The sequence below is a fragment of the Crotalus tigris genome, unplaced genomic scaffold (genome assembly GCF_016545835.1).
Source record: "Crotalus tigris isolate CLP2741 ecotype Arizona unplaced genomic scaffold, ASM1654583v1 scf7180000019692.1526454, whole genome shotgun sequence".
Taxonomy (NCBI): Eukaryota; Metazoa; Chordata; class Lepidosauria; order Squamata; family Viperidae; genus Crotalus; species Crotalus tigris.
In genome coordinates this window covers 1,482,616-1,496,392 of record NW_024097664.1, presented here as the reverse complement: position 1 = coordinate 1,496,392, position 13,777 = coordinate 1,482,616, and the positions used below count along the sequence as shown (strand labels likewise).

The 13,777-nt window shown below is 50.7% G+C and overlaps 1 protein-coding gene across 1 annotated transcript in view; it reads left to right on the top strand.

Moving 5' to 3' along the window:
- Positions 1–13,777, top strand: part of COL5A1 (collagen type V alpha 1 chain) — a gene marked incomplete at its 5' end in the record, with an annotated part of 133,077 nt that overhangs the window by 17,081 nt on the left and 102,219 nt on the right. The window contains 3 exons of the mRNA XM_039364247.1: positions 154–216; positions 7,975–8,049; positions 10,714–10,806. Of these exons, the coding sequence (XP_039220181.1) occupies positions 154–216; positions 7,975–8,049; positions 10,714–10,806 (231 nt within the window). The remainder of the gene's footprint in view (positions 1–153; positions 217–7,974; positions 8,050–10,713; positions 10,807–13,777) is intronic.

Genomic DNA, 13,777 nt, shown 5'->3' with positions numbered 1-13,777 from the left:
CCGGGGTGAACGTGGTGCCCCGTGGTTGGCTCCCAGGCCAATTCGGCCGTGCAGAAGGGATCAGGTCCCCCTCGGGCTTCTCCCCTCTGTGAGGAGTGCGAGAACTTCCTTTTCCCCTTGGGGCTGACTTTCCTTCTTTTTCTCCTCCTTCAGGGGCTTCCAGGTCCCCCGGGAACAACGGGGCCAGCGGGCCCAATGGGAGATCCTGGAGAAAGGGTAAGTTCTCTCGCAGGTAGGGTTACCTGGAGCGGAGGGCACCGCTGCCTCCCAGACTTCTAGCTGGGGGAGGTTGCAAGCCACTTGGGGCGCAGTGTCCACAATCAGGCCTGGGGCTGATCGAAGGCAGGCAGGGGGAGACCCCGACTCCTCCTTGCTAGAGAAAGAGAGAGAAGAACTGCCTCCAACTCTCAAGGGCCTCTTCCACACTGAGTGCGCTCGTCTGCCAGAATGAAGCCCAGGAACAGCTGCTTCACAGACACCCCAGGCCAGTCAATAAATAAAAGGTTGTGAGGGGAGTTTATTAGCACATGGTCCATATTCTGCATCACGTGCATTTCATAGAGTGGACAATAAGTAGACACGATCTGCAGTGACGTGTTCTCCCAAAATCTAACTGCTTAGACTGGTTAGTCCTTAAAATATTGGGTTTTTTTAAAAGAAGAATAACAAATCTTTTCCAATCAATTAACAGAGGGATAGAATCAAGATCACGTGAAGTATTAATGCCACTCTACAAGGCCTTGGTAAGGCCACACTTGGAATACTGCATCCAGTTTTGGTCGCCACAATGTAAAAAAGATGTTGAGACTCTAGAAAGAGTACAGAGAAGAGCAACAAAGATGATTAGGGGACTGGAGGCTAAAACATATAAGGAACGGTTGCTAGAATTGGGTATGTCTAGTTTAACGAAGAGAAGGACAAGGGGGGGACATGACAGCAGTATTCCAATATCTCAGGGGCTGCCATAAAGAAGAGGGAATTAAGCTATTTTCCAAAGCACCTGAAGGCAGGACAAGAAGCAACGGGTGGAAACTAATCAAGGAGAGAAGCAACCTAGAACTAAGGAGAAACTTCCTGACAGTGAGAACAATTAACCAGTGGAACAGCCTGCCTCCAGAAGCAGTAAACGCTCCAACACTGGAAGTTTTTAAGAAGAGACTGGACAGCCATTTGTCTGAAATGGTGTAGGGTTTCCTGCCTGAGCAGGGGGTTGGACTAGATGACCTCCAAGGTCCCTTCCAACTTTACTATTATTATTATTAATATTATTAATATTATTATTATGGTTCATTGCACAGTCAGCCAGATGTTTGGATTGTATTTGACATTTTTATCCACCTACTGAGTCCTTCCCAAAGTCCTGGGAAGGTCAGATGTTGTGGTTTGATGGTGTTAAAGACTTGTCGCAGGATGTGAGCTGTTCCAAGTCAAGCTGCCTTTTGCAATTGACTCATGATGATTTTGTCAATGCTGATGGTGTTCAAGGGATGCTCCAGTTGTTTTGGGACTGCACGCAAGGCATCTATTACAGCAGCGGCTCCCAACCTTTTCTATACCCCGCACCCCTAGAACACTTCTGATATAGTCTCACACCCCTTACAAAAGTTCAAAATAACAAATTATGCATATACACTGTAATTTTGAAACTTCTAAACCCAAGTTTTGCACCCTCTGGAATATCATCTCCCACTCCCGGTTGGGAACCCCTGTGTTACAGGATACAGAATAACAAAGTTGGAAGGGGCTGTGGAGGTCTTCTAGTCTAACCCCTCCTTTTTTGGGGCAGGAGACCCAGACCATTCCAGGCAAATGGTGTCCAATCTCTTCTTAAAAGCTTCCAGTGATGGAGCACCCACAACTTCTGGAAAGAAGCCATTCCATTGGTCAATTGTGCTCGCTGTCAGGAAATGTCTTCTCACCTCTAGGTTGCATGTCTCTTTGACAATTTCCCACGTTGTGGTTGTTCCATCACTGGAAATTTTCAGAAGAGATTGGACGGCCATTTGTCTGAAATGGTATAGGGTTTCTAGCTTGGGCAGATGGTTGAAGATCTCCAAGGTCCCTCCCAGGACTCTGATGGTATATTTTATCTTCTAAGTTCTTATCAACAGTTGTTAAGTCTGGGGTGTTGCATGGCAGGTGTTTGTTTGTTTGTTTGAATTCTAGAGTTCCGGAGCTTCTCCTTTCTCCATTCCTTTGAAGCGTACATGCTGACCAACTCCCCATGATTTGGAGGTTCTCCCTTCATCTGGGGGTAAAAAAGGGTGTGTGGAAGGCAGGTTGTCCTGGGGTTCAGAGGTCTTTGTCTAGCAGGTTATTTCCAGTGCTGGGCCCAGCATGGAGAAAAGCAGAAGACGTGCTGACCGCTCATGACAGGAGCCCAGAATCACCTTTTCTGCACACCTGCCAGACCCACATCACCCTCAACGCAGTGCGGGATAAAATTTCAGCCCCCCCCCCCCAGCAAAGCCCCCTCCCCCAATCTTTCACTGAACATCTCTCGCAAAGAAGACCTCAGCACTTCCCAGCAGGGTCTGCAGCTTCGTGGTTCTTGCTCCTGGGACTGATTTTAGTCTCGTCCTCTCCCCATTTTCCTACTCCAAATTCATTTCAGTGTATTTCATCAGCTAGCAATCTGAGGGCGAGGATGGGAAGTCAGGAAACCCCCTCCTTAGCAACGGGATCTCCATCAGGTTATTTGCACACAAAGCTTCATTCATTGATGTCAGCTTTAATTAGGTTTGGCTGTTCTCGGACTGTTTGCAAATCCAGTTCTTTTCTTTCGCTTATGATTCCGTCGTCTTCGCTTGGTGTCGGAAGCAGGTCAAAGGTGTCGCGGAAGCTAGATTGGGTGCATTCCTTTTGCAGCTCCTTTCCGGAGAATTTGCAATTTCTGCAAAGGGTTGTTTGTTTGGGTGTGTATGTTGCCTCGTGGATGCGTTCCCATCTCCACTCCTTCGGTTGCGAGACAGGCTGCAGTGTTCTGAAAAGGTTCGAGCACACTGTCGCATCGTTTCACGTGTGTCGTTTGGGCAGCATAGATGAGGCAGCTTTACATTTGAAAAGCAAATAATACGGGACAACTTTCTCCTCCACGCTTACCTTTAGTGTTTAGGTAAAATATGGTCTTCTTCTCTCCCCCTCTCCCCCCCCCTCGCTTGTAGCTCTGCCATCTGGACCCAGAGATAATTGCTGCGTTGGTGCTGCAAGGCAAATGAAGGGCTGGAAGCTTTTGATTCCCTCTAAGATGTAATTGCTTTCTAAGAGGCCTTTGCTGGGAACGGAAGCCAAGGCAAACACCCCGCCCCGTCTCCAGATGAAATGCAGAAGCCTATTTGGGCCTCCGCTTTGGAAGGCCTGAGTGGGCTGTCCTGAGACTCCCTGGGGTCCTCAGACCGCTTAGCTAAGCCTCGGTCAAGGCTTTGGAGGGCTGCCAGGAAAATATGTCTGGGATGGTATAAGGCAGGGGTAGGCAACCTTGGCTTTTTTATGACTCGTGGACTTCAACTCCCAGAATGCTGGCTCAGGAATGCTGGAAGTTGAAGTCCATGAGTTGTAAAAGAGTCAGGGTTGTCTACCCCTGGTATAAGGTCTCCTGCTCATCCTCTCTTTTCCCAGATCCCAGGCGTTCCATTGTTCCCCCCCTTTTCCCTCACTGCCAGCAAAAGGGAGACTTCAGAGAGAGAGAGAGAGTAGATGAAAGGCGATGGCTGTATTGTTATGGTCAGTCCTCTTGATGAGAATCAACATCCAGTCACTTTGTAGTTTAAATGAAGGAAGTCAGAGTCATAAAAACCCCTTGCTCCCTCTCCCCTTTCGTAGTATGACAGAATCCAGGGAGAGTAAGAAATGGGGTTTTTTTCAGAGTAGGTAGCTAGAAATGAAATATAATTGGATTCTGACAGACAGGTTTAATCTGCTTCAGCTATAATCAGAATATTCAGCTCCATTTAGGATGAGCTTGAATTGTACAAAGTTCACTGGAGCATTTCAGGGTTGAAATAAATGTGGTGGGTTTTCTGAAATGTATAATCTGCCTGGGAAGATGAATAGCCGCTACCGGATCCGAATGGAGGATGAAGATTGTCTGGTTCCATAGGAAAGTCTTCCCTGCAGTCTTCATGGTGACCAGCAGGAGGTGCTGCAGCGTGTGGAAAGAACTGGTCTGAATTCCTTGTCCTGATATTTAAGTTTCTTGATGCCCTCAAAGATGTTTTTGTTAGGAAACTAGGGAGGTTTTTTTTTTTCCTTCCCCCAAAAGAATGTCAGAATGGATCAGACCCTTTGCTGGAAGCACCAGCGGAGCTGCTGCGGGGCTGAACAAAGGCTCCAGGACCCGGCAGTGTGGCTGAGTCCCAGCAGGCGTTTGGGGGCTTCCTCTCTCCGGGGAGGGGTGAGTCCTTCCATGCTGAGGAAGTCTGGACTCAGCCTGGGAGCCGTGGTGCTCCCTCTACATGCCACACTCCGGCCTTGAGAACCCCACCTCGTGCCCTCCCTACTCTGAGTGGTCCCCACCATTGCCTGGGGTTGTACTCAAGGGTCTTTGGGATCTTTGAAAGTGTGTAGTGCCATTTTCGTTATGTCCCGGGACCCCTCAGTTTTGAAAGCCATGGGTTGCACAGCATGGAGGGTAGAAGGACGAGGCCCAGCTTCTCCAAAGCCACACCAGATCCTGCTTGCGGATGCTTCTCTAAGTTCCAGGGTGCGCTTTCTCAATATGCTTCCCTTGTAAACAAAAGGTCCCCGTGGCTTGATAAAACCTACATCAAGCCGGCATTTTGTACAAACACTTGGCTCTTCGCCTGCAGAGCTGGTGTAGAAGTTATTTCTGCCAGTGGAAGCAACCAAAACAGCTTCTCTCTCGTGGGCTGCCTGCATTGCAGCCCGCTGGTATGATACTGTATTTTTCTGATGTTTTAATTCATGTGCTATGTTTTGAACAAATCAATTTGACCTCCAGATTTGCTTTCAAAAATTGCACTGGGCCATGCTGAGCTCTGGTGAAGCATTAAAAGGATGCTTTACAGAATGGAGAAGGAACAATCTCTGCCCCAAAGAGTGCCAGTTTGGAAGCAGAGAAGCAGCAGCGCCTTGGGCCTGGGGCTCCTTCTGCCAAGGGAGCAGAAGAAGTCCTCGGTATGCTTAAGTGGTCGGCATCCTCCAGATTTGATCTGGGGTGGCTAGATTCTCCCCAGGCCAGTCTGTCTCACAAGCTCCTGCCACATCTAAGGATCTCATCCGGGCAATCAGCTCAAGGGTGCCCACCGAATGGCAATGCAGAGGCCAGGTGCCTCTTGTCTCCTGCTGCCAGCACCAGAATGGCCATGAGGAGGGATGTCCTCAGGGATCAAGGGAGGGGCACGTCCCAGCCGCCCCACACAGCCTCTGGCAGCTGTGCGGCTCAGCCTCCAAAGCTCCGTCCCTGCAGAGGCACCTGCGGAGCAGCGTTTTTGCTGCAGGAGGACGTGTGCCCCGCTTTCAGACTAGAAGAGCGAGTTGAAGGGGTCTGCCTCCCTGGTGGGAGGGGGACAAATTGAGGGGCACCTTGTGAAGCTGAGTGAGCGATCTTAGGATGAGCTGAAGGGGGCATTTGAGGCCAGGCCATTATGCAGGAATCTAGAGTCTCCCCACCAAGAATACAGTATGTCTTCTTCTTTCCTATTCCATCCCCTTCCCCCCAGACTGGAAGGGGTCGTCTTCCGTCATTCCCGTGAGACAATTGTGGAAGAGGCTGCATTGAAGGCCAGCTTTCAACTTTAGGACTTTCTTTTGGATTGAATTTATTTACCGGGTTGTTTATTTATTGGATTTCTATGCTGTCCATCTTACTAATACAGTGGCTCTGGGCATCTTACAATGTAATAAGAGTTTCAAAATGCAACAAGCAATGAAAGTAGACTAAAACGTTGAAATTAAAATGAGAAACCAAGAGAATGGACAACTTGAGGGCCACCCCAATGTGACAGGAGGCCCTGTTGGGGCCCCAGATCCACCCCACTTTTCAGGCTCTTACGGAAGACTGGGCGGGCGGGTGGCGTGAGTCCCACCTCTGACAGGGGAGTGCCACAGAGGGTGGGGGCCACCTCAGAAAAGGCTCCTCTCCTCAAACCTCGCCAGTCAAAACTCTTTGGCTGACGGCATCCAGAGCAGGCGCTTTCCCTTGGAGCAAGTGGGTCAGTCTCGTCCCAAAGGGATCAGATGTTTGCTCAGAAACCTGCAGCTCATTCCACCGAATCCCAAGAAACTGGATGTGGGAGAGCAGATCTGGAGAAGAGCAGCCGGCATACTGCGCCCGATTTGTTCCTCCACAATCCTCCATTCCAAAATCAGACTCTGTCCCAGCCGCTCGTCCCGTCTCTTGCTCGACAGCCAGTCGTGGTAGGGTCTCCTGCCTCATTGGGACTACTTCTTTCCATTTCTCCAAAATTTCACTTTATGTTAACTTGGGGGACGCTCAGAGGGTAAAAGGGAGAAAAGAGAAAAAAAAAATCAGCCCCCCCCCTTTCCTATAGCAGCCCCACTTGGTGGATGTCCCTGCTGTCCCGGCTGATGGGATCAGCGGTCAAGGCAGAGGGCAGCGGCATTCGGCAGGCCAACTGGGAGTGGGCAGAGCAGCTCTCTCCTGGGCCAGTTCAAGGCCGGGTGGAGGGCAGAGCAGCCCAGCACTGGGGCCTGGGGCCTGGGCCTTCTTTGTGCCCCTTTGACTCCTAGCGAAATCTGGAGCTTTCATGACCCCTGAATCCACGCGCCACCAGATGGCGCTGGAGACCCCCTCCCATTTGCAGCCTCTGCAGGCACCAGGGGAGAAGTAACGGAACGTGAATAAACAAATAAGATGTGCGGGGCGAGGGTGTTTAAATTTGGAAATCAAATGAAATTGTAAGGAAGAGCTAGTATTTAAATCATTTAAAAAGCATCAGCAATGCCCAGATTTATTACTGTCTTATGTTTGATTGACTACTTCTTGAAGCATCGCCTGAGCCGCTGCTCCCAGCCACTGACTGTCCCTTGCCAACAAGCCGGGCAGGGGAGGGGGGGATGGGCAAGCGCACAAACACACACACCTGCCTGCTGCTCGCACAAGTGGGGACGCGTGCACCCACACACTCTCCCACTACTTCTGCGACCCAATTCTGAAGGGCTCAAGGCCCGGAGATTGGGGACCCCCACCTTACCGTGAGAGCCCCTTCTGCCCCCTCCCAGTGGAAGGCAAGGCTTTGCTCAGGGCCATCCTAGGGATGCACCAAGTGTGGAGGGGGTGTCTCTTACCCTTTCACCCAGGTAGCTCCTCAGGAAGGTCCACACACCACACCCTCTCCCTGCTGGCTGCATTCACACTATCTCTCTCCCCCCTGCTTTCACCCTGTGCCCCACCACCTAAAAGCCCTGGCAGAGCTGGTTGGGGCAGCTGCTACCCTCTGTCAGATACTGGGCATAGGTTTAAATAGCGATAGCAGATATTCCTTCAGCTCATGACAGATATTAAGCATGAGGGGGTAACATGTTTTTAAGGAAAATCCATTTTTTTATCATTTATTTTCTTCCTCACTTTTCCCACAACTCAGTGCAGCCTTTCCCAAATGATCCAAAACCTGGCAGATATTTTGCTTCAAAGGTTTGGCAGCCCTTTGCTTTGTGGAAGGCGGTGGGGCTGGCAATGCTTCCAGCTCAGGGCACTGGTGGGTCTCTTGGCAGGCAGTGGTTGAAGAAGGGTCTCCCGGGGGGGGGGGTAATTTTCCCAACACTCTCAGCTCCAACTACTCCTTTCACACCCAGCGGTGACATCCATCCACGCTTAACCCTGGGCCCTGGTCAACCAAGCACACAATTCCTATATCCACACAAGTTCAAATCGATCAGATTTTGACTGAACGTGCTTGTCTAGAATTCAGACGGTGCCCTCTCAGCCCAGCCTGATTTTTTTGTGCCAACCTTCCCGTGGCTGAGGATGTCCTTCTCGCTCTCCTTTGCCAGGGTCCACCCGGACGTGCAGGACTTCCTGGTGCTGATGGTTTGCCAGGCCCACCCGGGACGTTGCTGATGCTGCCGGTGAGTATGGCTGAAGCGCAAAACCTCTCGGGGCTTGGGTCTTCCGTTGAGTAGCGACCGCAGGGGGGACATGATAGCAGTATTCCAATATCTCAGGGGCTGCCCCAAAGAAGAGGGAGTCAAGCTATTCTCCAAAGCGCCTGAAGGCAGGACAAGAAGCAACGGGTGGAAACTAAGCAAGGAGAGAAGCAACCTAGAACTAAGGAGAAACTTCCCGACAGGGAGAACGATTAATCAGTGGAACAGCCTGCCTCCAAAAGCAGTAAATGCTCCAACACTGGAAGTTTTTAAGAAGAGACTGGACAGCCATTGGTCCGAAATCGTGTAGGGTTTCCTGCCTGAGCAGGCGGTTGGACTAGTTGACCTCCAAGGTCCCTTCCAACTTTGCTACTATTACTATTACTTGAGTGCAGAGGAAGGAGTGGGAAGAAGGTCACCCGTGAAGGAGGGCTGGTGCACTCCTGCCTTGGTGTGCAGAGAAGGGTTTGTCCCAGCCACGGCGTGGCAGCATTCAGAATCCAAAAGGGGGAAGCTACCTTTCCTCCTCAAGCCCAAAGCCCTGCACAGCTCTCTGGTGTAAGTCACAACATCCACTATTCTGGTTTTCGGGGTGGCGGTGGCCTTAGAAATCCAGAAGCAGGGAGGCCATCCCAAATGCTGCTGTAAGCAAGTTCTGGTCAGCCACTGATGCTCTAAGACAGTGGTTCTCAACCTTTCTAATGCCGTGACCCCATAATACAGTTCCCCATGTTGTGGTGACCCCCAAGTGGGTGTGGCCACCAATAAGAGGCAGTAGGACAGCTAGGGAAAAGGGAAAAAAATGGCGGACAGCGTGGTTTGGCGACCCCCGTGAAATGGTCGTTTGACCCCAAATGGGGTCCCGACCCACAGGTTGAGAACCACTGCTCTAAGAGCAGCGAGCCACTTGCCCTGTGGGATCCTCCTCGCCTCTGGGTCTTCCTTGCTCTCCAGCCCCTTTGTCTTCGCCACAGTCTTCACTTGTTCCTCTTGAACATTCAGATGGAATTTGTCCTGTGGGGTGGAGGTGGGGGACCCGTCGGCCACTGGCCGTCTCAGTTCAGGCCTCCACCTTCCGGCTTGGCCAGGCCTGCTCTAGAACCGTTTCCCATCCATCCATCTCAGAGTTCCTGCATGTGCACTTGTGAACGTCTCTGCTCTATTTCCACATTTATTTGACAATTATTGTTGAAACCATCACATAAACCGATGCTTTGAAACGTATTGAAATGAAGGGAAGACTTAAGGGGAGACCTGATAGCTGTCTTCCAGTCCTTGAAGAGCTCTCAGAGGTATGAGGGGATCGATTTAGTCTCCAAAGTGCCGGAGGGCAGGCCAAGAAGCGATGGGTGGAAGCTCTTTAAAGGGAGACCCAACCTGGAACTAAGGAGGAATTTCTGACAGAACAATTAGTCAGTGGAACAGAAGTTGCCTCCCAGAGTTGTGGATGCCCCATTGCTGGGGGTTATGAAGAAGAGATTGAACAACCATTTCTTTGGGATGGTAAAAAGTCTCCTGCCATGGACAAGAAGTTTGGACAAGTGGAGCTCCAAGGTCCCTTCCAGCTTTGGAATTCTATATTGTATGATTGTATTTCTCCTAACAGCACATTATACATATGTTGACTACGAAGGCACATTTTTTGAGATGTTTGAATATTTTCTTGGGCTTCACAACATTCAGAGATGTGGAACTGCGGGATCACCAAATTCAGCCATCCAGGAAATAGGCCTCTGAATGAGGGGAAGCAGGACTCTTGCAAATCCCGATGTTGCTTCGGACGCTTCAGTGCCAGCCGCGGGCAGCCAAATGGCTCCGCGCCCTCCTTGTGCCAGAGGGAGAACCTCACAACTGGAAGAACGTTGCAGTTTGCAGAACCACAAACCAGAAAATAACAGGAAGAAAACTCAGGAAATGAACAGCTCTGGACAGGGAGAGATTAAACTGACTAATCCTCCGGTCAAGGCTTCGTTCCTTTAGGAGGGTTTTTGAGGAGGAGAAAGACAACAGAGGTCACGCAAGGTTGCCCTTTCTCAGTCGGGTGCCTCCATTCGGGTTGACCACAGTCTGAGTCTAAATGGGTGGCTGGGACTCTCTCAGGCCCACGCCTGCCCTCAGGATCCTGTTGCCCTGCACAAAGGGATTGGCAGAGGCACCGCCCAATCGCTTTGCAGCTTTTGAGCCCGTGGGCCGCAGTCTCCCGGTGGCCCAATTCTATGGATCAGCCCCCAAGGCCCCACGTTTCTTCCTCTCCTGGCAAGTGCTGTTGGGGGCTTTCCCCCCCCCGCTGGGGGTACCATTGGAGGAGCAGAAGGAGCCGCTGCGGGAGGGTCTCCCAGGATCTGGGGGTCAGCCCTCAGCAGGCGACTCCCAGCTCTCCTCCTTGCCCCTTTGCTGGGCGCCTGGCCTTAGGGTGGGGGCTGGACGAAGGTGGATTCCCATCTGGGGTGGGAGGCTCCCCCCCTTCTTGCTTTGTGTGGGGCTGCGGGCACGAGAAGTGCAGGAAGACGAAACCATCTCCAAAGCAAGGTGGCCGAGTAACTGTGATTTGCAAAAGTGCTTTGTGTTCTTTTGTGCATGCTTGTGCTTTGTTGGGTGTCAGGTTGCTCAGCCGAATGTTGACCCTCTGCTCTCGCTCCCTTGCAGTTCCGGTTCAGCGGGGGTGGAGACGGGGGCTCGAAAGGGCCCCAAATCTCTGCCCAGGAGTCCCAAGCACAAGCCATCCTGCAGCAGGCCAGGGTGAGTAGCCGGGGCCCCCAATGTCCTCCTGTGGATCCAGCCAGGTCCACTTAATGGCCGTGTCGCTAACTGAACAACCGCAGCGATTCACTTAATAACTGTGACAAGAAAGGTTGTAAAATGGGGGAAAACTCACTTAACAACTGTGTTATTTAGCAACGGCAATTGTGGTTGTAAGTCAAGGTCTGCCTTGAGCCAAACCCCGTCCCTCCTCTGTGGATGCCTCGTGTGTGTGTGTGTGTGCGTGTGTGTGTGTGTGTGTGTGAGAGAGAGAGAGAGAGAGAGAGAGAGAGAGAGAGAGAGAGGGAGAGAGAGAGAACTGAAAGCACCCACCTCTGAATCAGAAACATACTTTGCTGTTACTGGAAGGCTTCTGCCATCCTGACTGTAACCCGCGGCTGGTTCAGCACCCCAGGCGTGCGTCATTTTTCTACTTTGAACTGTTCTGACTTGCCCAGGTTCCCCTGAAACCCTTTGAAGCCCCACAGTCCTGGCGGAGAGTAAATTGCTCTCTTTCTAGAGCAGGGGTCTCCAACCCCCAGCCCCAGGACCAATACTGGGCTACAGCATGCCAGCAAACGGTCCACACAAACAAGCAAAGCCCCGTCTGTGGGATGCAGGCAGCACACAACACCACACCCACTCCAGGCTGCTTGTGTGTGTGTGTGTGTGTGTGCAGGCAAATGACATTGCTGAAGCCTGCCTTTTGCTTCCTTGCCCCTGGGGGCACTGGGGGCTGGCTTGCTCCTGCAGTGGGAGCTGGCTGGCTAAGGAGGAGCCAGAACCAAGCCGGTCTCTGCATTCATATGGCAGGTTTAACCTGGCTACTGGTTTGCCTAACCAGGCTCAGTTCCTAGAACACACTAGGCAATAAACAAACTAACCAAGGTTAAAACTAGTCAAGTCTTAATCTTCTTCTTCTTCTTGTGCCATATCCGTTATCGGACATTGGCGATCATGTTGGCGATCCTGTTTTTATCAGCAGCCGCACGAAAAAGGGCTGCTGAGTTTTGTCCAAACCGGTCCCTGAGATTTTGAAGCCAAGTCTTCATGCCGGCACCGTATCTTTGACTTGACTTAGCTTGTTTTACAAGAACAGCAAGAAGGTGTGTTAAGGAAGCTCTCCTAGGACACCAGAAGCTGCTTCTGATGATGGGGGGAAGGGGGGGCTTTTCACAAGTGCCATTATAGGGCAGGGTTCAAAATAAGGTCCCTTCTTGTTCATCGTGGTGACTAGTGACATCACAGGATACTGGGGTGGGTGGACCTGCCTTTACCAACTTCTATTGCCAGGGTCTTCCTGAGGTCCCCCACTCAAATCCTAACCAGGCCTTGCCCTGCTTACATCCTCAGAACCTGCCAAGGTCAGACTGGATGAGTTCAGACTTCTTGGGGTGCCCCGAGGTCTCTCCTGTTTAATTCCTCCATGAAAATAAAAGAAATTAAACAAATCTCTAGTCTTCATTTCCAGGCATCATGCAGGCCATTTCCAGCCCTGAAATTACTCTGAGGTGTGTCCAATTTAAGAAGTGTGGGCTTCAGTTCCCAGAATTCCCCAGCCAGCATACTCAGAAAAAGGGCAAGGGAAGCTGGGATTACAGGAAGCCTCCTGCAGGGGCTCTCTCATGAATTTGCCTTCTCCTAAGTAGGTGTTTTTTGTAGGGAACGCGATAGCTCAATGGTTAAAGATGCTGAACTTGTTAGCTGGAAAGCCAACAGCCTGGGTTCCAGACCCGAGCTCCTTGCAGCAGGATAAGCTCCCATTCTTGTTCAGCTGCTGCTCACTTAGCAGTTCGAAAGCATGCAAAGGTGAGTAGGTCCCACTTAATGGCATCCCATGTGCCTTTGGCGTATAGCCATGCTGGCCACGTGACCTTGGAAATTGTCTTCAGAGCACACTGGCTCCCTCAGCCAAGAAACCTGGCTCAAAAACAGCAACTGTGAGAGGGACCTTGGAGTCCTAGCTGACAATCATTTCAACACGAGTCAGCAGTGTGCAGCAGCAGCCAAAAAAGCTAATAACAATCCTGGGTTGTATAAACAGAGGCATAGCATCAAAATCACATGAAGTACTGCTTTGTAAAGCCTTAGTAAGGCCACATCTGGAATACTGCATCCAGTTTTGGTTACCATATTGCAAAAAAGATGTTGAGACTTTGGAAAAAGTGCAAAGAAAAGCAACAAAGATGATGAAAGGCCAGGAGACTAAAACATATGAAGAACGGTTGCAGGAATTGGGTATCTAGAGAAAAGAAGGACCAGGGGGGACATGATAGCAGTATTCCAGTATTTGAGGGGCTGCCACAAGGAGGAGGGGGTCAATTTATTTTCCAAAGCCCCAGAGGGCAGGGCAAGAAACAATGGATGGAAACCTATTAAGGAGAGCGTTTTGTGACTGGCCATAGACCAGAGAGATTTGAGCTGCATTGCAACACCCTGAATCCTCACCAGATGGCAGTAGAGAGATGGACCTTCCTATATCATGGCTGCCATCTAGTGGGTATCTGGATATTTGTGGGTATTTCCAGGTCTGTTACTTGTATCATATAGACCTCACAAGACAGCCATTCATACATAGGAATCCCCTCATTTAGTATGGTGGCCATAGAGCATTTTCTAAATTTCAGCGGTCCCCCTTAGCCCCAAAAGCTTGCTTGCCATGTGTTCGGGGTCGTTCTTCCTCAACATACATGTGGTCCTACCTGCTCCTGGTAGGATAGTCCTCACATGCAGATCGGATGTGCCCAGTTTAAAGTCTCACCTCCACCTTCTGACCTGATTGTGGGGCTGCCTGGGATTTTAAGTCTGGCTTTAAGCCCTACAGCCTTTTGGGAAACGACACATCGCCTTGGATTTTGCTCTTAAAGCAGAGATGTTTTTTTTCTTGCTTCCTCTTTTAATTAGAGGAGCAGTTAAACGTTCAACTCCCCTTCACTGCATAATCCGTGTTTCTGAGACATCCTTGCTGTTC